General features: G+C 42.0%; 1 protein-coding gene across 2 annotated transcripts in view; it reads right to left on the reverse strand.

The window, feature by feature from the left end:
- The window catches only part of EGFR (epidermal growth factor receptor), a 383,921-nt gene that overhangs the window by 93,275 nt on the left and 264,969 nt on the right, over positions 1-25,677 (reverse strand). For both annotated transcript variants that reach the window (XM_029589569.1, XM_029589570.1), the window contains exons 6-12: positions 25,546-25,664; positions 18,170-18,311; positions 17,270-17,386; positions 14,650-14,776; positions 14,477-14,550; positions 3,173-3,263; positions 1,361-1,560 (exon numbers count right to left, since the gene is read on the reverse strand). In XM_029589569.1, the coding sequence (XP_029445429.1) occupies positions 1,361-1,560; positions 3,173-3,263; positions 14,477-14,550; positions 14,650-14,776; positions 17,270-17,386; positions 18,170-18,311; positions 25,546-25,664 (870 nt within the window). The remainder of the gene's footprint in view (positions 1-1,360; positions 1,561-3,172; positions 3,264-14,476; positions 14,551-14,649; positions 14,777-17,269; positions 17,387-18,169; positions 18,312-25,545; positions 25,665-25,677) is intronic.

The following is a 25,677-nucleotide window of genomic DNA, read 5'->3' on the forward strand; positions in this document are numbered from 1 at the left end:
AGTAAACTTGATTAATAGCAGTTAATGGACTTCTCCTCCAAGAACTTATCCAAACCTTTTTTGAACCCAGCTATACTAACTGCACTAACCACATCCTCTGGCAACAAATTCCAGAGCTTTATTGTGCGTTGAGTGAAAAAGAATTTTCTCCGATTAGTCTTAAATGTGCTACTTGCTAACTTCATGGAATGCCCCCTAGTCCTTCTATTATTCGAAAGTGTAAATAATCGAGTCACATCTACTCGTTCAAGACCTCTCATGATTTTAAAGACCTCTATCATATCCCCCCTCAGCCGTCTCTTCTCCAAGCTGAACAGCCCTAACCTCTTCAGCCTTTCCTCATAGGGGAGCTGTTCCATCCCCTTTATCATTTTGGTTGCCCTTCTCTGTACCTTCTCCATTGCAACTATATCTTTTTTGAGATGCGGCAACCAGAATTGTACACAGTATTCAAGGTGCGGTCTCACCATGGAGCGATACAGAGGCATTATGACATTTTCCATTTTATTCACCATTCCCTTCCTAATAATTTCTATTTTCATAATGGTACTTTATAAAATACCTACCTCTATGATTAATTCTGGGTGTTTACTCACGCAGTGTCACAACTATGTGTGTGAATGTTTATACAATGGGTAAAGAATATGTTTTATTGCATCGGAAACATAGGCTTGTACTGAAATATATGCACACACATTCCGAGCTGAAATACATGGCACTCTATAAATTGTACAGCTCTGCTGCACAGTTCATAAAATACTAGCATTAACCTCTGTGCATCAACTTACGTGTGCAAATGTTGTACCATGGTTTGATTTGAAAATTGGTCTCTCTACTTGGGCCTTTTGGCTATCAGATGGGGAGGGTGCAATTAAGGTTGCGGATGGGTGGGAAGGGTGGGGTGAAGGGGCAGGGGGTGGCTTGGTGAATTTACATAAAATATTGATGGTGGAGGAGGAGGTGGCCTCGGGTCGCTATGGCCTATATCTGTTTTAAAACATTTTTGGGGTTAGGAGGGGGTAGCCCACAACTACTTTGTAGTACTTTAAGGGAATTAGGCCTTGTAGGCTCAGAAGGTATTATTTTTTCAGTTACCCAGCTAGGTTCAGCATACATCCGTTTAGGTTTAAAGCTATCAGGCTAAAGTTAGCTGGATAATTTTAGGCCAGATAACTTGTCCGCTCGACACTTTTCTGAACATTGACCTCTCTATATTTATATTTGGCTCTCCCTCAATCCTTTGATTTGCTAGTAAAATGATGGGTATCTTCTACAAGATGACAGAAAGGTCTTCTGGGCCAGAATGACACTATATATGCGCCATAAAATGCACCCAGGAAAAACACCATCAGTCACTTACTGCAGTTAATAGCAGGCTTGTTGCTGTCAAATTTTAACCGCTGACTGGGTGCTCTGAAGAGATTAGTCCAGTTCAAGGAATCAATGTAGCAGAGGTGCCGGTTATTCTTCAGGACTATGTCCCCATCACTCACTTCCTTCAAAGAGCACAGTCCCAGAGCAGTTATGTCAATGTTCGCTACACCAAGAGCAAACTGACCACTATAATGAAGAGAAAGATGTATTTAGCTAGTGTCTATGGACATTTGTGATATTGAGAAGACTTGGTCAATATGCTGCTTCATTTTTATAGGGTTTTGTGTATTCAATTAATAATGCCAGTCCTCAGTTACTAAGCATTTTTCCCATAAACACAGAATAGGAGAAAAGCCTTAGTAAATCAGGCCCCACTGCTTGAAGTAAAAGAACATGAAACCGGATTGGTGCTTTTCAGAAGGCAACAGCAATAATTGGAGAAAGACTGCTCCATCTGAGGACTAAAATACCAATTTTTTTACATGTATACTCTTTTACAAGCAGAATCACCTTTTCTTTCAGCTGACCCAAGGCTCACTGTACATTCACGGTTCTTAAACTCAAGTTCTCGTGGCTCCCAAAGCACGTCTGTTTTCCGGGGGTAACTGCAGTATGTTTGGTTTCAGACCCAATACTGAATATGCACTGGCACCTCATGGCTGCTCATTATGGTTTATCCTAAAAAACCAGGCTTGTTTGGAAGCCCCAAGGATCACTGCTGTGCACACCAAAATTGACTTTTTAAAGCATAGGTTTTTTTTTTAAGCGGGCTATTTTCAAATGTTGCGTGTCAAACCTGCAGGTACCTGCGGGTTTTGCACCGGTTTTCTAATGGGACAACCACAAGCAGATGTTCCTTTTAAAAACTGCGCTGGGGCAAAGTGCCCGCAAAGATCCACACCAGCTTTTTCTGTGGGTACTTTTTCCATACAAAACAACACGCCTAGATTTGGAAATGTAATCTCTGTGCGTTATTTCCCTCCCCCCCCCCCCCCCCAACTAAACGTGCCCCTGGTCCCGCCCACTTGCACACAGGTGAAAGTACACGCAGTGTGGATCCCTGTGTGTACTTTTCCCTGGGGAAAGGATAGGCAATCTTTAGACAACCAATTTACCAGTATAAATAGTTCCTTAAAATGGGCCTTCTCATATTCTAAAGTATTTAGCACTCTAGTGAAAGGTGCAGGAATGATAGCTCTGGAAAGTGGAGGCCGCCACTCATCCAGAGAACAGCTGCAGCACAGGCGGTGGCGGTAGCAGCAGTGTAAGTTTAGCAGCACTGCCCTGGCAATGTACCTTACCCCTGCTCTGGAGGAACCGCTATTAAGGCATTAAGGCCAGGGTTCGAGTCCTGCTGTCGCTCCTTGTGACCTTGGGCAAGTCACTTTACCCTCCATTGCCTCAGGTACAAAAACTTAGATTGTAAGCCCTCTGGGGATAGAGAAATACCTACAGTACCTGAATGTAAACCGGTGTGATATCTCAATTGAGATTGAATGTCGGTATATAAAAATAATAAATAAATAAATAAATAAATAATAAATGTGCCACTTTTTTTGCGCCTCTGCTGAGGCTGCCAGCGGTGTCAATGAGCTCAAATCTTTTTTCTCTTAAAAGTGGTATGAACACCAGTACATTTCACCCCGGCCCATCTTTATTTGTCCTCGACCCAAGTTGGATTTTAACAGGTGACTCGAAAGTATAAGGCTCTGTAACTAGTATTTATTTACTTTTTTTTTTTTTTGACTCCTCTGGCTTTAAACCTGCTCCGTTCTCAGAAAAAAAGCAATTTACTTACTGTTGTTTTGTCCTGCCACGAATAATTTCCACATTTTCAAAAGGACTTAGATCAGTTACATTGGGAGCCCATGTCTGAATCATCAAGGATCCTAAAACATGTAACACAGTAACACAGCAATAAATCCTGTATAAATACCAGCCACATCAGACTCCTGCGGAGAACAAAGATTAATTTTTCCTTTTCTCAAACTTTTACATGAATTTTTGCTTGGAAACTTCCTTATTTTTACTTGAAAACTTCCTTATTTTTTTTGTTAAGGCATAGAGGGTTTTATTTAACACTCCTTTGTAAACAGTTTACTTTCAGGCCGCCTGGAAGGCGGTGATGCATTCTGAGAGCCTGGCACTTGTTAATTTTTTTTCCCCTGCAGCCCTAGATTTACTTTCTTCATGAAAAGCAAGGGCTACCCTACAGTTATTATACATATCAGCCAAATGTATTTTAGTTGAAGGCTTTTCCTGCTATCACTGATATTATATAGTAAAAGAAAAAAAAAAAGGAATTGTGATGGGTGTAGTGATGGGTGTACATAACACTATTGTGTCATATTAGAAGTTGGTAAATGTTGATATCATACAGTACCTGAGGGAAATTCATGTAGTACAAAATGTGAATATTTTATAATTAAAACCATAAGGCCTCCTTTCTTACTCCTAAATCTCCACCTTTGCTACTCAGTCTGTCTCACACACTCAGTGTGCAGGAGGGAAAAACTACGGGATATATGTAGTATATAGAAGTATGTTCCTAATGCTTGGAAAGGACCATTATACTAAACATGTTCTGTGCTCTTCCTTATAGTGTCGCTCTTCCCTCAAGAACACAGGAAAGAGGGGGGTTTTCCCTTCATATATGTGTGGGTATGTGTGTGTATATTTTTATTTGATTTTTGGTTGGGGGGAGGGGCATTTTTTTTTATCTACAGTAGCCACAAGAGGTAAGGCTGTATGCCTAAGCCCTTCAGACTAGACCAGCAAAAATGTACAAATTAGAAGCTGGAGCTGAACTGCACTTGATCCAAAAATCCATGGACTGCATAACTGGGCTTTGAACTAGAGATGCAACCAGCCAAAGATGGAGGTTCTCTGTGCTTTCTTCTAATCCTCTTCTACCCATTCCTGGGTGTCAAGAGTTAGGCCATCACAGCGCCTGTGACCCTTTCCTAGGCAGGATATGACAGAGGTTAGCCTTTGCCTTCTGCAGCCCACAGCCCCTGGTCATTGCCGATGCCCCCTCCCCCACAATCCAGGTATTGACCGGGCCTGATCCTGCTGCAAGTTCAGGTTCCTGAGGAGAGATGAAAGTGGTATGGATTAAAAACAACCTGCTCCTGAGAGAAGGCTGCTAGGCTGAGAAGAGCCAAAGGTAATCCAAACTAGCTCACCTCATCAATAATTCCCACGGTGTATTACTTTGTGAAAATAAAACATGGATTTGTATTGAAATCCTTTCATATTTAACACTACTAATCTCTTTCTGCTCTGTTATAATGCTATTTGACAAATATTGAAACACTGCATTTGAATAGGTAAGAAAACTGATAAATGGGCGATGCAGTCACTAGGTCGTCAATATTTAGTGCCACTTACTAGCCAAGTTCTTACTTAACCGGTTAAGTGGCGCTGAATGAATGAGTGACACTTAGCCAGCTGTTTAACCGGCTAAACAGTTGCAAACCAATGCTATACCATGCGGTGGCTGCAGTGCACGGTTTAACCTATGATTGGATGCACGTTTTGGATGCAAAACGGGGTTTAGCGTGTCCAAAACAGGCATCCAATTGCGCTCGTAGTTAATTGCACTCATCACATTCAAATGCATGTTGATGAGGCTATTATCTATTCCCCCCATGCCAACAAAAATGCACCGAGACGCACATTTTTACTCATCAAAATTAACGCCTATTCTGGAGCAGGTGTTACATTTTGGAGGAGCCCAAAAAGTGGTGATATTAAGTCATAGGAACTAAAAAAATTAGAAATGCCCCCCCCCCCCCCCCCCAAAATAAACAAAATGTACCGGTGGTCAGGTTAGGAAAATGGATGCTCTAAAATTGAGTGTCCGTTTTCCTAATTGGCTGACAGCCACCTCTCCAAGATAGTTGGAGAAACTTATCTGGTGAAATTGACCGAGATATTCGGTGACATGGCCACACCACTGAATATGCTAAGTTGTCTTACAGTTAGCCTGATACATTTGTCTGGCTAACTATAAGTGAATCACATAGTTGTCCTAAACTTAGCCATCTAACTGAGCTGGATAAGGCTGAAAATCGGCACTTATCTGGCTACATTAACCGGATAATAGCTCTGCCAGGAACACTCTTGTTCTGTCCCATCACTTTCCCGGCTAACAGGCCAATGCAATTTCGTTGCGCGTTAAAGAGGCGCTCAATCATGAGCGCCCACTCCCTGAACGTGTGCCGATCCACCTCTCCGGGGCGCCCAATGCAAAATGCAGATGGATGGCCTTGGTAAAAAGGAGGCGCTAGGGGAAATTGCATTGGCCTGTTGGCTGGAAAAGTCAGGGGGCGGAACGAGGGTCTTTCTGGCAGAGCTATTATCCGGTTAATGTAGCCAGATAAGTGCCGATTTTCAGTCTTATCCAGCTTAGTTAGATGACTACGTTTAGGACAGCTATGTGATTCACTTACAGTTAGCCAGACAAATGTATCAGGCTAACTGTAAGACAACTTAGCATATTCAGTGGTGTGGCCGTGTCACTGAATATCTCAGTCAAGTTAGCCAGATACGTTTCTCCAGCTATCTTGCTTGGCCCCATAGTGGCTGAATATTGGCCTCCAGGTATTTAGGGGGTAATTCTGTAACTGTCTGGATTGGTGTGAAGTCTGTGAGGACTTTTCACCAGTTTTCAATGGGAAAGGAGGCATGTACGTTCCTGCCAAAACTACCTACACACACACACACACACACACACACACACACACACACCTGCTAATTTGTACACAAGAGTTTTTCTGAAACATTTACATGCATATTTTTAAAGAGAGTAATTTTCAGCAGACGATGCAGTGCAGACTTTATGCAGAATTTTCAAAGTGGCCATATGTGCCTGTCCAGTTTGGAAATTCCCGGGTTGTGCCAGTTTGTGCCCAAGCAGGTGTAACTTTCTATATATAAAAATTAAAAATATATGTGTCAATGCTTTCCTCGCCCCAACCAGGCCCTCCTGCAGCGCGTACCGCAAGTACGGGGAAAAGTACCTATTGCATGCAAATCCTGATTCACGCCGACTTCCCCCCCCCCCCCCCCCCCCCCCCCCCCCACCAATTTCCGTCCCCCTCTCCGGTTGATTTTCAGAAGGCAATTTACACTCAGAAACTAAGGCTTATGCACATAAATCCTTTCCAGAATTACCCCCCCCCCCCCCCAAAATGTTAAATACAAATCCCTCTCCAACTCTGCCTCTGCCCACTATGGGTAAACTTATGCATAGCAGGTGGGCAATTTTTCTAAAAGGCCATTTTCCTGGGCAAAGCACTGTTCTGCCCACAGAAATAGCTTTGAAAATGACCCTCCCTGAAGGCAATGTGCTATGCAGCCAGCAGCTTGCAGCACTCTATGCCCACGGGGGCTGCAAGCAGATTTTTACAAGGGAAACTAGAAATATCGGCTAGTCTGCTGGTGCTGCCGGGAGGCTGTTGCCTTGCACACTTTGCAGGCACAGAGCATGCCGAGAAAAGCAGAAAGAAGCAGGCGCGAGGGTTCCCAAATGAAATCCTGGCGTGCGCTTCCACCAGCTCCCTTCCCCCAGCATAGCCCCACCCGTTTTCCCCCTGAGAAAACCCTTTTAAAAATGCCCACTTCAAGATAAAACTTTTTCTACCACCTCCCAAGAGCAGAATACTTACTAATATGGAGGGCAATTTTCAAAGGTACTAGGCCTCAGTAAACTGGCCTCGCTGAAAGTTGTCCCCCCTCCCCTACCTCGGCGCAGCTAGCAGCACACACGGGCTTTCACGGCGCGTGAACCTTTAGCCTAGTTAAACAGAGGCATTCCTGGGGCCTGTGCATAGGTTAGGCCAGGTAACGGCACGCGTACGTTGTCGTTTTCAACCACACACGCACTGTTTTGTTCCCAAGTGACCGCTCAAAAACAGCAGGCGCAGAGTACAGGCGCCATTCGCACGCACAAACTTGCTATTTGTCAAAAGGGAAGCTACCCCCAGGGGAGGGAAGGGAGTGACAGTTGTTGTGCGATGGATGCACGAAACTGACAGTTAGTAGGGCCGCTGAGTAGGGAAGTAACTGGGTAACTTTACTCGGATATTCAGCAGGCACTTCGTCGGGGGCAGCTCTGCCGCTGAACATACCCAGATAACGTCATCCGAGTAACTTTAGGACAGGAATTTTTCCAGCCAGACCTCCCCGGTTATCTTTAGCCGGGGTAGCGCTGAATATCGGCGCTCACCATCTAAACTTTTACTGTGCACCTGGAATGCCTCCAGCACTTCCTCTCTTTTATCTGGCTACGTTCTGCGAGGGCCATGAACTACCTGGACAAAATTCAGCTGGAGGGCAGGGGGAAGCTTTTCAAATTTTGGCTTTTTGTCCGACCAACTCCAAAAGTTACCTGGACAAAGCGTTTGAATGTGGACCACCATAGCAGTCAGACTCCATGACTCCAGGGTTCTGCAGGGAGCCTGCTGCGTGGTCCCCAGCTGAGGATTGTTGCAACGACTGGGTTTAGTGAGTTGAGAGAGAAGTTTAAACCAGGAGAGAAAAACAAATGAAGAGCTCATGGCACTGTAACCCAGAGAAGGTCAATACTGATTGAGCTGAAAACCCAAAGGAGCAGAAGGAAACTGATGGCCCCCCCCCCTCCCCCCCCCCCTATGTATTTATTTATTTATTTGTGAAACTTTTTATTTCAAAGTTTTCAAGGCACAGCACAACCGTAGCAAAGAAAATTAACATTGTATAGAGCTGAGATGGTACAAGGGCAGCGAGAAATAATTGGCAGTGTAAATTCAGAAGTTCAAACTTCCAAGAGAATCAGCAAATATCACATTGGGCCAAGGGTGAGGTGATTATGAAATAGATCTAGGTCCGAGACATATTCCCAGCTAGAAACCTAGGGTAGGGCTCCCATACAATATGGTATTTAAATACCTCATGGCGCAGAGTACATCTGAGTTTTTCCAAATCAGAAATAACTCGGACCTGGTTTCTCCAATAATCAAGACAGGGGTTCCTTTTCCAGACGGTAGCGATAGTAAATCGGGCAGCTAGCAACAGATGGCCAACTAATTTCCTAAATTTTTAACTTTAAATATTTTTCTTAAAAAAGATTTTTGACCTGGCCTCATTGCTTAGGCCAGAGGTGGGCAATTCCGGTCCTCGAGGGCCGCAAACCAGTCAGATTTTCAGGATATCCCTAATAAATATGCATGAGAGAGATTTGAATACACTTTGCCTCAGTTGTAGAAAAATCTATTTCATACATTTTCATTAGCGATATCCTGAAAACCTGACTGGTTTGTAGCCCTCAAGGACCACAATTGCCCACCCCTGGCTTAGGCCATAATGCTACGGCATATCAGGCTTATGCTGAACTCTACAGTCTGATAGACTGGGGAATATCGTGGACATGACACACTTAACTGACAATACAATAGTGACTTCTGCTGTCCAACAAGTAGCACTAAAGGGACAGTCTCATAGGAGATGTCCCTTCCAGCCTTCAGTCATTGAGGTGAACAGGTGGTCACTTTGGTAGACTGTCTGAAGAAAGACAAGGGAATGAAAATTAGGGGAAAAGAGGGATTTAAAATTTCTAGGGAGCAGCAGCTGTCCATCCTGGTCCTGCCCAGGAGAAGCACCGCAGGCCCCATCTTTGGCCACCCAGTCTCTGTCACCTGACTGCTTGGGGGCCTACAAAGTTCGGTGAGCAGCAAGGAAGGCTGGTTGTCCGTCCTGGTCCTGCCTGGGAAATGTGCCACAGGCACCATCTTTGGCCACTCAATCTCTGTTACCTGATTGCTTAGGGCCTTCAAAGTGTGGCGGGCAGCGACGCATCTAAGCTGCAAGCCCCTTACGCCCAGTTTCTTCTCGGTGGAGATGGAAAGAAAATAAAGTGTAAGATTGTTTCATCTATAAGCTCTACACCTGTACAAGGGCTTATATGTGTCACAAAAGTAAACAAAAGAAAGAGAAATAAGAAACCGATCTGGTTCTCAAAGGAGGTGGCTGATAAAATTAAAGAAAAAGAACAGCATTCAGGAAATATAAAGGATCCCAAAATGAGAAACACAGGGAAGAATATCTGGTGAAGACAAAGAAAGAAATCAAGAAAACTAAAAGTCAGGCAGAAGAAAGGATTGCCAAAGAGGTAAAGAAAGGTGACAAAACATTTTTCAGATATATCAGAGAAAGGAGAAAGGTCCGAAGTGGTATAGTGAAATTGAAAGGTGACAGAGATCAATGTGCAGAGAGAGACAAAGAAATGGCCGAAATATTAAATAAATACTTCAGTTTGGTGTTCACGTAAGAAGACCATGGAGAAGAACCATCACTAGTTAACAAGACTGTGGATGGGGATGGAGTAGATGATACTCCATTTACAGAAGAGAATGTATGGGAAGAGCTAGGGAAACTGAAAATGGACGAGGCTGTGGGGCCGGATGAGCTACATCCCACTATACTGAGGGAGCTCAGAGATGTGCTGGTGAGTCTGCTGATGGACCTGTTTATTAGATCCCTGGAAATGGGAGTAGTGCCGCAAGACTGGAGAAAAGCAGTGGTAGTCCCGCTTCACAAGAGTGGGAGCAGAGAGGAGGCTGGAAACTACAGGCTGGTTAGCCTCATCTTGGTGGCGGGAAAATTAATGGAGACTATGCTAAAGGAAAGGATAGTAATTTATCTACAATCCAGTGGGTTGCTTGAACTGAGGCAACATAGTTTCACTAAGGGAAGGTCCTGTCAGACAAAACTGGTTGATTTTTTTGATTGGGTGACTAGAGAATTGGATCAGGAAAGCACGCTCAATGTGATATACTTGGATTTTAGTAAAGCTTTTGATATAGTCCCACATAGAAGACTTGTGAACAAAATGAGAAGCTTGGGAGTGTGAGTCAAGGTAGTAGTATAGATTGCAAACTGGTTGACTGATAGGAGATAGCATATAATGGTAAATGGAACCTACTCTGAAGAAAGAACAGTGCTAAGTGGAGCGCCACAGGGATCATTTTTGGGACTGGTTCTGTTCAATATCTTTGTGAGAGCTGGCAGATGGGATAGAAGGTAACGTTTGTCTACTTGTGGATGATTCTAAAAGCTGCAGCAGAATGGACACATCTGAAGGAGTAAAGAGATTGAAAAGTGATTTAAGAAAACTTGAAGCGTGATCAAAGATTTGGCAGCTGGGATTCAATGCCAAGAAGTGCAGAGTTATGCATCTGGGGAGCAGTAATCCAAAAGAGCTATACGTGATGGGCAGTGAAAGACTAATGTGCATGGGCTGGGAAAGGAACCTTAGGGTAATAGTGTCTGATGATATGAAGATGTCAAAGCAATGTAACAAGGCGATAACTAAATCCAGTAGAATGCTGGGCTGCATAGAGAGAGGAATAATTAGTAAGAAAAAAAGAGGTGATAATGCCCTTGTACAGGTCCTTGGTGAGACCTCACCTGGAACACTGCATTCAGTACTGGTGCCCGTATCTCAAAAAGGATAAAGTCAGGATAGAGGCGGTCCAAAGAAGAGGGACCAAAATGGTGAGGAGTCAGAAGACTTAAGAGGAGAGGCTGAAGGACCTGAATATATATTGTATTGTAATGCTCTATTGTAATGCTCTATTGTAATGCTCTTTTCTTAGGAATGTCAGACCCTTCATTATACCCACTTCAACTGATCCAAAATTCTGCAGCCCGGATACTAACCAGAACTTCTCTACGCCACCATATCACTCCTATTTTACAATCGTTACATTGGTTACCCATAAAGTTCAGAGTAAAATACAAAATCCTTTCCATTATTCATAACTTAATTCATAATCATAATCATACATCCACCTGGCTCTGCTCACTATTACGCATATACAAACCAACACGACATCCAAGATCACTTAACCAAAATTTACTAGATATCCCTTCTTCTAAACAAGCCAGATTAGACCTCACCAGAAAGAGAGCCTTTTCAATAGCCGGTCCAATACTCTGGAATTCTTTACCAAACCATCTCCGCTTAATATCCAATCCTTCTCATTTCAAAAAATCTCTCAAAACCTATCTTTTTCAACTTGCATTTAACACCTCATCTAACTAAATTCATTCACCAATATCTAACCTACACTCATAAACCCAACTACACCCTCTACAACCTCCATTTATGCTATTTATAACTTCAATATACCTACTCATTCATATGCCTCCAATTAACATAGCCTCCTTCTTTTCCCTTTATTACTATACAATTCCTACATTGTACTTTTTCCCTACCCCCTCTGTTCTCTTTTTCCCCAAAAACAATAAGCCCATGGCTCCAAACTTTATTTTTTAAAGTCTTAAATACTAGCGCCCTGTCTAGCCATTGTCTATTTTATGTAAAGTTTAAAAATTCTATTTTATTTTGATTATTTTACCATTGTTTTAATTCTGTGAACCGTTTTTGACAAAATCTATTTTTTAAAAAAACGGTATACAAATGCTTTTTAAATAAATAAAATAAATAAATAAAATAAATATACACCCTGGAAGAAAGAAGGTGCAGGGAAGATATCTGAAAGGTTTTAATGATGCACAAACATCAAACCTTTTCCATTGGAAAGAAATCAATATAACTAGGGGATCATGAAATGAAATACCAGGGAGGATGACCCAGAACCAATGTCAGGAAATATTTCTTCACGGAGAGGGTGGTGAATGCCTGGAATGCTCTTCCGGAAGAGGCGTTGAAGACGAAAACAGTCAAGGAATTCAAAGGGGCATGGGATAAACACTGTGGATCCCTAAAGGCTAGAGGATGGAAATAAAGAAAAGAGTGCATGGGGGTAACTTGCTGATATGGCAGTTGCTACCCTTAACAAATAACAGTAGTAAGGCTTAATGCAACTCCATCATTGCTCTCTGCTTCAACAGCTGTGAGTGAGAAAAGGGGAATTGGATTCAAACAACAACCAACAAGGCCCCCAACTTTTATGGTTTGGGGAACAAATACACATTGGGGTAACTAGCTGTTAAGGCACTTACTACTACCGTTAATCACCAAGCCAATACTTTTGATGCAACTCCAACATTGCTCTCTGCTTCCACAGCAACAATTAAGGGAAATTGGATTCAAATAGCATCAGAGGGCCCTAGCTTTTGCGGTCTGGTAAACTGATAAGCATGGGACTAACCTGCACAGTGCAGCAGATACTGGCATAAGTTTGCTGGGCAAATGTTTCTGCTATGTTTCTATGTTAAGAGGAAGCCCCTATAATGACTTAGAAGCTGTGTTTCCATTGAATACTATATCACCTATGACAGGTGTTGATGGACAATTTTGTGCCATTCCAGGGCCTGTACAATTTTCCATGAGTGGGGATGGGAGTAACTTTGCTACTTTGGCTGCTTCTAAAGAGCCTGAAGAACATTTGGAGAATTGTATTGCGAACTAAAACCTCTATTTCTAAGGCAATTTCTCAACTTTGCCAATTTTCATCAGCTGTTTCCTCTAAATTACTTGAGTAGATAGCAGACTGGGGTCCACTGAAAGCAATTTGGGTATTCAAGTAGTAGCAATTACCAATGTACAATCCTTTTTGGCCTCAGGAATTAAAGATAACCTGAGTCTTCATTACAAGAGATCCAAGAACCTTGACTTGCTGAATTTTCCAAAGACCAGATTGTTATAGAATTTTACGGGAATAAATTTGTTTTTCTTGATCCAATTAATTTAGAATCTTTCATTATGAATAAAACACTTGAGAAATCTTGTTGGATATGTACTAGGAATTTCAGTTTACTGCTCTCATGATGTGGACTTGTTCTAATTAGATGACGGATTAGTTTAGTAATATATTTTACTTTTTCTTCTTTTCTGTTAACTTTTAAAATTCTTTGATTTTATTGGCAAAAATTGAATTAAAATAAATTCTGAATAATTTTTTTTATTCTTTTGCTTCCTTTCTCTAAATATTTTTCTCCATTTTTTCTGATTTTTCATTTTATTTTCCTTTCCTTCAATTTTTTCTCTTTTCATATGTCTCTTCTTACCCTGCCCTCTCTCAGTATAGTCTCTCTGCTCTTTTCAAATGTGTGCCCTTTTCTCTCATTTGCCTTGTTTCTCCACTCTAGCCTCTTTTTGCTCTTCCCATCCTTCCCTTCCAATCTCTATTCTCCCTCCCTCATTACCCCATTCCTGCCAGTCTGCCCTCTAGAGTTTCCCTCCCTGTTTCCTCTCCTCTTCTTCTAATCTTTCCTTCAGTCTGCACTAGCTCTCTCTCCCTCCAGTTTTCATCCAAATCTCATCTTCCTATTCAGTCTCTCCTTCCACTCTTAATCACCCTCTCTACATCAGCTCTCACTACCGCTGCAGTTTCTAGGGATGTGCACTCATTGCTCCATTTGTTTCATTCATTTCAGCGGGACATGCATAAATCATAAATGGATAGTAGGTGTGCAAAACTGAGCGTATGTAGGCGGCCACTTACATATGCACATACCATCAGTTTTGTACGCCTACTTATCAATTCGTAAGATACGTATGTACCGCTGAAATGAATGGATCACAAATGCACATGCCTAGCAGTTTCCTCCACTTTTTCTCCACAGTTGGCTCCCACCATTGTACGCTTCCCTCCTCAGCCAACTCCTGCTGCTGTAGCCCCTTCCCAGGCCAATTCTTGTTGACACCACATAGCTTTTTGTTATCTTGAGCTGCTTTTTTTGTATGGGGAGAAGGGAGGGTGGCAAAGAAAATGCAGTAACAATGAGAGGCTAAAATGGTAGCGGTTGACATTGGGACTGGCAGGATGCTAAGGTAGTGGAAAGAGGAAACAGCCGGTAGCAGCCGTAGTCATGGATTTGACAAGATTCGATGGCAACAGGCAAACTCAGTATCAGAGACATGGAATTGCATTGTTACTTAAGTCAGTCACAATGTGCTAAGTTACATTTTGAGCTGACATACTTCTCTGATATTGTATGATTGAAATGTGTGTACAATACCATATTTGTAGAGACGAAAATGAACAGAACCGAGGATGGCTTCACAAATGGTTTTCACTGCATATTATTTCATGTTTCCCTCTATTTCAGCCATCACCAATATTACATTGAAGAATCCGGGTTTGCTCACCTGTTATTTCTTTAACTGTTTTAAAGATGTTCAGTTTATCTGGGTTCAAAGGTGCGGTTTTGGTCAAAGTGTCACTAGAAATCAAGAATGCAAGAATGAAAATTACCAACCTTGGTAATTATAAATCACAAATATAAATGAAACCAAGTAATTTTGACCAGGTAATAACTTACCCTCTAAAGGTAACAGCCAGAATAACCACGTCTCCATTGATCTTGGTGCAGTTTTTGAAGGAGTCAATGTTTGAATCATTAATAGCAAGAACACCTTTAAGTTCACCTATCCCAATTCCACTGCAAACTAGAGAGAAAAGAAAGATTAAAGAAAAGAAAAATCAGTAACCTGTCAAGTTTAAGAAACCTACTAAGCCTCCTATTTATGACTGTTTCCATGGTATTTTGGACATGCATGTTATGGACAAGTTAATGCTGCTCTCTAGAAAGAAATACCCTGACTATAGAGCTGCCTGGAGAAACAGAAAAAGCAGAAAATGTATCCTTGTTTTCCATACAGCAGATGCAGATGAGAATAGAGCCCTGTCTCATGTACGCATGTGCCCTTGCGTATGACTTTTTCTTCTGCTTGTTATAAAATCGAGCGTCCATGTGTGCGCACAGAGTAGCACACGCACATGGACGCAGGCGCGCATTCTTTTAAAATCTACCCCTATATGTACACAGTTTGGTTCCATATTAGGAATTTCCACTCAGGGAAAGGAATCTGGATCCCTTGTGAACAATACATTGAAATCCTCAACTCAGTGTGCAGTAGCAGTCAAAAAAAGCAAAGAAATGTTAGGCACTATTCAGAAAGGAATAGGGAATAAAACTGAGAATTTCAAATGTCTATTTGTAGATCTATAGTGTGAACACACTGAGTATTGTTCTGGTCATCCTATGCAAATAAAGATATAGCAGTACTAGAAAATGTACAGAGAAGGGCACAAAAAAAAGGGGGGAATGGAATGGCTCCCTTATAAAGAAACACTAAACAGGCTAGGACTCTTCAGTTTGGAGAAGGGATGACAGAGAGAGAATACTTTGAAATGTCTGTACCAAATGCCAGAAGTTTAAAACATATGATAGGAGAATTAGAATGTATAGCAATGAATGAAGAGGTAGACATAACTGGCTGGATAACCAATGGGGCTGTGTGATACCAGAGTACAAATTATATTGCAATGATAGGGTGAATCAAATTGGTGGACAGTGGGGATGGTGTCATATTTAAGGATGGCATAGAGTCAAATAGGATAAAGATCCTGCAGGAGACCAAATGTACTGTGGAATCTTTATGGATAGAAATCCCATGAGTAGGAAGAGTATAGCAGTTGCCATACTCTGGCCAGTATGACAAGACAGATGATGAGATGTTATCAGAAATTAGAGAAGCTAACACATTTGGATTTCAATGACCCCAATATTGACTGGGTAAAGATCATATCAGAACATGCAGGGGAGGTAAAGTTTATAGATTAAATAAATGACTGCTTCATGGAGCAGCTGGTCCACGAACTGATGACAGGAGAAATTATCTTAGACATAATCCTTAGTGGAACACATGATTTGGTGCAAGAGGTAATGGTAGTAGGGCCTATGCAAAATAGGTTCGGCGTGCACAGGGGCACTTTCTTGGGGTCATGCGCGTAAGTTACGCGCGTAACCCTTAGAAAATCTGCCCCTCTGATTTTATCTAGTCTCGATATTATCTGGCGAAGTTTTGACTCTGGAACGGACTACCTACTGATGCTTCTTGATACTTTCACAGTCTTCTGCACCCTGAATCATCCTGAGTTGAAACATGACAGCTTGGTCACCAGTCCTGGGCAGACTTCTTACTCATATAAGTCACAAACTCATTGTATAAGGAATACACTCCAAACATATTTTTATTTATTTAGGCATTTTATATAACCATCGTTCCAAAGACGAAAACAATGGTTTACAAAATCGGTATTCATATTCATTTTCAATGGTCAATTATCACATAATGTGTGTCTACATTCGTTTTCTTGTTCTACGTAACAGCGAATTTTCTAGTTATTAGTCAAATATATTCTTGGATATCACTATAGCTGCTGTATAATCAGGTTCATATTCATACATTATCTGGTTCACATAATAGTAACAACAAGTTCTAATTCACCTCAACATAATGATAGAAAATACAAGTTCTAATTCTACTCACAATGCACTTTAAATCATTCATTACTATAGTTCATTCTGCTACAATTATCTCTGGTAATGACTTTGCTGTGCATAGGTATTTCACATTAAATCGTATGCATTTCTGAAGAGCTGTGTTTTCAGATTGTGCTTGAAATTCTTTTTTCTATTGTCTGACGTATTGACTCAGGAAATCCCACAATTTTGGAACTCTGTAATGGAGAACATTCGACTCTTGTTTGTATTCGAGGTGTGATCTGAGTGGAAGGTACCTTTAGAAGTCCTTGTATTGTGATCTTAGGTCTCTCTCTGTGGTGTATAGAGTTGAGTTGTCACTTCTGGTAAACATGGGTTAATATTGTTGATTATATCGAAAATTAGAGAATACTTTATATTGAATTCTGGATTGTACAGATAGCCAACGCAGAGAAATCAGCGAGGGGGTGATGTGTTCGAATTTTCCTTGTCCCTGATAAGAGTCTTGGAGAGGCATTTTGGACTAACTGTAGTGGTTTTAGAAGACTTGAGGGTAGGCCTAGTAAAAGGGAGTTGCACTAGTCTAGGTTTGAAAATATAAGTGATTGTGAGTGTCGAAGCACTCCATGGGAGTTCTATCACTTCACTGTACCTTTTTCACAAGGGCCTTCACATTTTTTACATTTTCTGACACCATTTTCCTCCACTTCATAGTAATCCACAGTACAGGAGCGAACACAAGATCCATGATCTATCACAACATAGTTATCTGTAATGAAAGGAAAACGATATCACTAGTACAATGTAGTAATAGAATGCTTGCATTAACATTGCACACTGTAGCTTGTCTAATCAATAAGACAGAGAAAAACAATCCAGATCTATATTCATTTTGTGTAACAAGGTATTAGCGACATGACCAACAGCAATGCTGTGGTGTCTTGGGTAATTTTCTTTTCGGATTCAAAATTCAGAATGTGATTTATTGCAGTAAGATTTTATGTAGAGTTTGGGGGATTCAAAGTGGAGTATTTTACATACAAAATCTGTGTGCCAATACAATGGCTGCTTCTACTCTCTGATCCCTATAGCAACTATTGCTGAAGATCAAATTCAACTGTGGCACAAAATGCATATCGCTGAAGTTAATTCTGCTTAATGGACACTGTTAATGTGCATGTGCACATTATATATAAAAAATATTTATTGAAATGTATTTATTGTAAAATATGAATGTTTCCATTTTTCTGAATAGGTACAGAAGAAACTGAAATTTAATCTGTATTTATTTTGTATTTGGAGAATGAGCTGTAAAAATGTATATATGTAACTCCATTTGAGGGAAAGCCTACATGCCCCCCTTGTTATAAAAGAAAATAAGAAAAAAAAACAAACAAGAAATATGGAAAATAAAAAAAATAAACAAATTTATCCTAGATATAGGAAGCAGATGCAATTGATCTTGTGTGTAAAAATTTACCTCCTCCCCCCCCCCCCAAAAAAAAAAAAAGAAAAAATGTGGATAGCTGCAGATTTTCAGTCAGTAACTCACATGGACATTGCTTCACACAAGTGGCTCCAAAGCTATATTTTCCATCTGGGTTTACATCCATTTGGTAGGTAGTGGGATTGTACACGAACAGTGATGGGCAGGATTCCTTGCATGTCCCATCATCTTGAAACTTTTTACAGGCCTGCCAAAGAAGAAAGCGATGTGATGCCACATGAAACACACAGTTCTGCTTGAGTTTTGATAGTACACATGGAAGAGAAATGTGGTAACTGCACGATAGTTTGAGGGACATCAGCAGTGCATAAGGGTCTTAAGTGAAATTAGGGTTGGCAACGTAAGTACATTTAGGACACATGGAACCAGATGGTCATGAGGTTCACAGTCAGTGGTCAGTTCTCTCTGCTAGGTGGTACAGATTATTAAGGAGGTAATTTTCAAAGGAGTTAAGCATCTAAAAGTATCATATCATAGGAATTTTCAAAAGCCTGTTTATGCATAAACAGGGCTGGATTAAGGCCAACTGATGCTCTAAGCCCAGCCCAGCCATGGCGCCCCCTTGGCCCTTCCATTGTTTAACTGATAAGACATTGACACTCAGTCAGTGCTGAAGGTGAAATAGATTAAAAATTCAGTTTTCTTCCAGGCCATCCCGCAGGCCAGACCCCACAACTATATTAAATATAATTTAAAAAAATGTATTTAACACTAAATAGCAGTAAGCAACATAAGCAAATTATTTACTTATTACTAGGGGGCAAGAGAAAAAATTGCAAATCATCAGCACTCTGTGGTGCCCCCTTCCCTTGGTGCCCTATGCACGTGCTTATTTTGCTTAATGGTTAACCCAGGGCTGTGTGTGTACAACCTTTTGAAAATTCAGCCTCATGGAGTTAAAGGCATAAAGGCAAGTATTTCCAAGAGCCCATTTGCCTACGTAAAAGCCAGCTTTATTTATTTATTTAAAATCTTTTCTATACCGTCATTAAGTTATTTACCATCATAACGGTTTACAGGCTGGCACAAATAGGCAAAACAAATGTTAGTACTTTAACAGCGGTGCCAATAGATAACCGGTAACAATTTCATGTCATATAATGTCCATTGAATACATGTCTCGTAGTTAGCTTACATGTAATTTGTTCTTGTACTTTCAGGTTAAATCTACTTTTATCAGTGAGAGTTTAAAAATAAATCCTTCTGAAATCCTTCTGAAAATTACCTCCTGTGAGCAGATAAAAGGAAACCAATGGGTGAAGCTATGCTGCAGTATTAAGACCATAATAATCAAGACTACTGCAATGTCTGTGGTTCTGAAACAGGTCTGTTTTGATTACAGGAATACCATTATGTTTGCAAGGCCGATCCATAGGAAAATTTCGCAGTAAGGGCACACAGCATTCTGTGTTTAAGAACAGTTGCAGAAATAAAATCAGAGAAAGCCTGCAGAAGTATGACTTTGGGAATGCTTTCCAATATAGATTTGTATAAGGGAGTATGGGGGGGGGAGTATGTGTGCAGGATATAGGGGTATGTGGGGCATGTGTGTGTGTGCAGGGGGTATTTGAGTGGGGGTCTGCTGGATGCGTATATATTTTCTATACCGACATTCATAAACAAATATCACATCGGTGTACAGCTTATTTATAAATGCCCTATTAAAAGCATTTGAATAAAGGACAATCAACAGAATGAAATTCATAAGGTTATTAAAAGTATTTATATATATATATATATATATATATATATATATATATTGTCTCTGGGTATGTGTCTGATGAGGGTGGTATGTGGATATGTATGGGTGCGAGCTATAGGTTTATAGATTTCAGATTTCATTACTCACCTTTACAAATCTGAGCTCAAGGTGTGTTACAAATTCATATACAGTAGGTATTTCCCTGCCCTAGAAAGCTTAAAATCTAAAGAGTCTATTTACTAAGGTGCCCTATTGTACTACAGCTTAGCTGAGTCAGCAGAATACCACACGATGATGGCCTCCCATCCTTGGACTGCCATCTTTTAAAGGAGCTCCCATATAATGCACCCAGACCTGATTAAAAGATAAACTTGGTGGTCATGGGCCTAGGCCTCATACCCCAGTCCCCCTAACAATACTTAGCCTGTGTGAAAGGTAAGACGACGCTTAGGCCCTTCCCCTGATTGAGAACCCCTCTCTTTCCACTCATCCAGCTCCCAGGAAACCCCTGAATCTTACAGTATATCCCTGATGTCCAGTGGGGGAAGGAACAAGGTTCATCCATTTCTACCCCATTGTTGCATTTTTCAAAATGGCGTCAGTTGACCCCTGATGCTTCTTAGCCTCTCTGCATGGGGTGGGATAGGTCATCGAGCATGAGGAGGCAACTTGTGCCATTTTGAAAAATGGCACCAGTGTGGCAGGAGCAAATGGAGGTCACTCCTGGCCCTTTAGACAACAGAGACTTACCCTAAGTTTCAGTGGGGGTTTTGGAGGGTGGAATGCGGAGGGGCATGCAAGGTGGGGCAAATTTTATGGAAGGGGTGGGGTCTAAAAGCTTCTTTACCTTTCACATTTTCGGCATAAGGGGCCCATCACAGGGTAGGGGAGAGCTGGAGCCCAGGGCCCATAGCCCACTAGACCATCAGGTTTATTTTTGAATCACACCTGAAGGGGACTATGGGGGCCACTTGGCCATTTTAAGGGCAACCCCTGAGCGCTTCAGGATGCTTGTTAGCATCCTCATACTCCTGGGGAAAGTTAGCTACACCTCTTGTGTATTGGTGTGTATGGGGGGGGGGTTGGGTTTGTGTGTATGGTGAGTGTGTGTGTGTGTGTGTGGCAGGTGAATGGGAGTGTGGGTGTCTGGATAAGTTGATGTGTGTGTTGAGTGTGTGAAGGGTATGAATGTATAGGAGGGATGGGGTTGTTGGGGGGGGGGGGGGTCTTGGTATGGAGAGTGGGGATATGTGAGGAGGGATGTGTTTATCGGAAGTTGTGGATATATATATGTGTGGGTGGACGCTAAGTGGGCAAGGGGGCTGAGATGTGTGTGTGTGTGTGTGTGTGGAGATCTAGGAGTATGTGTGATGGGTGTGTGTGTAGTGAGTGTGGTGGTTTATATGTGTGTGTGTGGTTGGATTGTTATTGTGTGTGTGAGGTGTGGGGTGTATGTGGAAGGATGTTGGGTATGATTTTGAAAGCGTGGGGGAGAAGGCTTTGAAGGCGTGTTTTGGTGCTATCCCTTGCCAGCTGCTTCAGTTTTTTTGCCTGTCTGCCTATATTGCCCTGGGCTAAAGTGCTGGAAGGGGAGAGGGGGGAGGGAATGGGAATTTTGGAATGGAACGTTGGTCAATATTTTGTAGCTTCTAACAGTTTCCCATAAAATGCATGGGGAATTTTTTCGGAAGGCTCTGTTCTCTGACAATACTGATCCAATGTTTCAGGTTTTCAAACTTATCTGAGATATTAACATTTTCTTCCTGCATGCCAAGTTTGATGAATTTCTGTTCCTGTCATGGAGAGTTATTGTGCCTATGGACGGATAGATGACAGACAGAGGGACATTGATTCCTTTTCATATACTGTCTGTCTGTCTTTGCAAAATTCCATATGCTGAAAGCATAAAAACCCAGATTCTTTAGGAATACTGAAACTCTCAGTCATTTCTACACAGTAGCTGGGTTCCAGGTCTCCATGTGCTGGCCGAGTTGGTTTAAACTATTTAGATCCCAGAGAAATGATGAGGAATACCAACAAGGTATCGGGGAGTTTCCAGCACCGATCTCATTCTCCCTCAGTCCCATTCATGGAAAAGGTCTCTAGTCACAGTCTTTAAGGCTGATATACAAATTGTCTCCTGGATGTACTGCATTCACCTCGCAGACTCAGCCTGGGAGTTCGGCGTGTTGCTGGAATCTCCCCATATGCTGCTTCAGGAGCTAGCCTGCAGAGCGTCACATGTTAAATCTGCCGGGGAATCCCAACATCCACAGGGGATCTCCTAACTGTTCCATGTAAACCGATATATGATATGATCTGTATCATAAATGTCGGTATAAAAAAATAAATAAGTGGATTTTCAGGGGCCTAGGGTACACCGTAGGCAAAATACTTATTCAAACAGGACTCCCTGATATTATACACCGTACAGGGCTCTCAAAATTACAACAGAGCACTTTATTCCACTGTGTAGAAGCTACATATTCAGAGACTGCTTGTCAAAAGCATTTATGTGCATAAAACCCAGTTTTATGTGTGTAAATAGCCTTTTGAAAAGCTACTGGGGTGGGGGGTGTGCGTGTGTGGGTAAAGGTATGCGTGAAACTTCATTTTGCACTTTTACCCGCGCGTGCAAGAGGCGTTCCGGGGGGGGGGGGGGGGAGGGAGATGACAGAGTTGGGCAGGGAAAGCATTTATGCGCACACTTTTGATTTTTGAAAGCATGCGTGTCAATCTACCACACACAAAGCTGCTTGGGAGGAGGTGCGGGCCCCGTGCGTGCCCGTCTGTGCGCGGGCCTGGTGTACCTGCGATTTTTCAAGGCAGATCTTTTGTGCACAAGTCCGCTTGGAAATAGCGGGCTGATGTCTGTGGGGTCAGGAAGTACCCGCAGACTTTGGCCCTAGGCAGACTGTTAAAAACCTTACCCTTTGGGGGTGGGGAAGTCTACTGGAATTCAAAAGAGGGGCTGCAGGGTGTAGGCATCCTGTACTGCACAGCAGTGTGTCCAAAGCACGCCAGCCTTCCACCATTCTGCTGCAAGCCAGCTGTTTGGCAGCGAGTTTGGCTCTGCTGTATTATGTTGTGCATTTGGCACACAGGGCAAGGTCTCAGGTATAACTCTAGAGCCCACAGACAACTGTTAAACCATGCTCAGTTGGCAGCTTGAGAAGATGTAGCTGTCTGTTCTTATTAACGTATACATTTTTTGTTTAACCTATGAATGTTGTTTGTGAGCCGCTTAGAATATCTGGATAATGCGGCACAGGCATTTTCTAAATAAATAAATAAATTAATTAATGAATTAATTAAAATAAAATAAGCAGAAGATGGAAGACTATAAAGTGCTGTGTTTAGCATTCTGACTAGATCCCCGAAGGAGAGCAAGTCTCCTTTCCAGAAGAGCTGGGTATCACCGTGATTTCAACCTGTTACTCATTAACAGTGGGGTAGAGACTGCTGATGAGAAGAGATTTGTATCCAGTTTTGAAGAGGGGAGCGTATTCTATTCTGCATCTCCTATTTATGTATTTTGGAAGAAAGAGAATTTTCCCACTCTTTGGGGAAGATTTTCAAAGGGATACGCGCATACCCCCCAAAAACCTGCCCCAAGCTCCCCCTGCACCACTGTCCATTTAGCAATACATCTTTTGGGCTTGCCTGTGACTTCCTTTTGCCCTGCAAGGTGAGAGTAAGTTTTACAAACCAGGTCGAATTCTGTCCCTGTATTACACTGATGACCTTTATGGATACGATCTCTCTTGTCAGGGTTACTGCTTAAGCCACTGCTGTCCATCTCAAATATGTTATGTTCAACTTCCCTTTGTTGTTTTTGTGTGCAAACTCTGGCATAGTGATCTTTCTCACCATGATTTCTCCATGTTGTGTCATAGGTTGGACACTTGAACAGCTTCATGTCATGCCCCACAGTAGTCACAGCTTTCAAGTGTATGGTGTGCTTTCTCTCCCACTTTACTGCTCGGTTGCCTTCTGTATTTTTGGTAGACCGTCCGTGATTGTGTTTACTCACATGATGCACCATTTCAAGCTCAGTGTTTGAAATGGAGTGAGTGCTTCCCCCTCCCCCCCCCAATATTTATACATATATGTGGCCTCTTAAAGGGTTAATATGCAGGTTCTGAGCTTTCTCATTTGTAATTCCTTGCCTTTGGTGCCTGTGACTGATTTGCATTCTCACATGAATCAGCCATTTTTTTGCAGCCTGGCATTATGCTGATCTACTGTCTCTGCAGAGGCTTGCACACATTTGTAAAAGAAGAATCATTCATATATCACATTACTGGTGGACAGAGGGCTTTTGGAGTGCATGCAAAATTTTGCAAGGCTCATCCTTGACGGCTGTGACATATGCAGATGCACCTGCAGCATATGGTCGTCTTTGTCCACTATAGCTGGCAGGCTCACAACCCTTATTTTCTTACCTTTTTCATTTAGGCCTGTTGCAATTTCATAATTCTCCTACTGTGCTCTGAAAAACAACAATTGTTGAAGACATCGCCTGCCATTTTCATGGGCCCAGGGATTGGAATCGGAGTCATGGCTGAAATGTGTGTTTCTTGAATTGTGCCGATTCTTTGTTTACCAGGGAACTCAAAATTTCTGACACCAGGTCTGAGTGGCAGAATCACGGGCTTTATAACAACTTAGATTTTATTCTGAAAGATTGAGAACATTTACAGGCGACTGTAGCCGCCCTCCTGGCACTGATTTCCTCCTGTAGCTTGACCTCTGATTTAAAGCTGGTCTGCTGAAGAACTGCCCTAGAGGATGTGGACATCTATCGTAACACATCGTTTGGTTATATTTTCAAGAAAGTCACAATTTAGATTACAAGCATTTGACTGGAGATGTGTGAACTTTACAAGTTGTGAACTCATTTGTTGAATCTGCAAGAACATTTTGGAGTCCAATATCTTACTCCTGCTTCTTTGGGTTTCCAGCTCAGTTGGAACCAGAGCTGGGATGTGGTGTCACAAACTTCTGTTCACAACTACCAGAGGTTGTTTTCCCTGTTTTTATATCCCCGCTCACATTGCCCAGTCATTGCAGCTACAGTCCTTGGCCAGGGGCCATTCCCCAGAGTTCTTTCTGGAGCTCTGCGATCATGGGCCCTAAACCTGGCCACTAGGTGTCACTATTGCACAATGAATAGGACACCATCCAAGCCTCCCCCGCCCCCCAAAGGTTATGAATGCTGTCTCTGCAGTATATGCAGCCTTGGCCAACCCAGGGAGTGGAAGACCTGACTCCAGAATCAAATCCAAGTCCATTGCATGGTAATGCACAGCAATGACATTGAGCCATTGGGTTAGTCCCAAGCCTGTAGGAATTTTTATGGGCTTTGTATAACATTTTTGGTAACACCCCCCAAAAAAAACAAACGCAATGTAGATGTCCATCAATCAGCGAATCCGCTTCTGATTTCTAGTGAATTTGCTGCATTGTGGAAATCCATGGCCATCAGATCTGTTGCAGATTACCAGCGAATTGTTGAATTCACACTGAATTTCAGCAAATATGTTTGATTTTCCCCAGATTTGCCTGGAAAACACTGATGAAATTTTCACAGCAGATCTGGGGAAAAATCCAAAACTTTTAACGGATTCAAATAACGCCGAAAATTTGCTTTAATTCAACTTGTCTACTGACCACTTTGCACATCTCTACTTTTAAGGTGATATAATCTCAGTATTACCAGGCAGTCATTTTCTCGAGGTCCTGTGCAGCCGGAAGCACACTGACTGTGACAGCAGTCACTAGGAGCCTTTCCCATGCATCGGCCAGAGCACTGCGGGGCACAGATAGTCTTTGTCACTGAAAAACAATA

This window comes from Rhinatrema bivittatum, chromosome 2 (assembly GCF_901001135.1).
Source record: "Rhinatrema bivittatum chromosome 2, aRhiBiv1.1, whole genome shotgun sequence".
NCBI lineage: Eukaryota > Metazoa > Chordata > Amphibia > Gymnophiona > Rhinatrematidae > Rhinatrema > Rhinatrema bivittatum.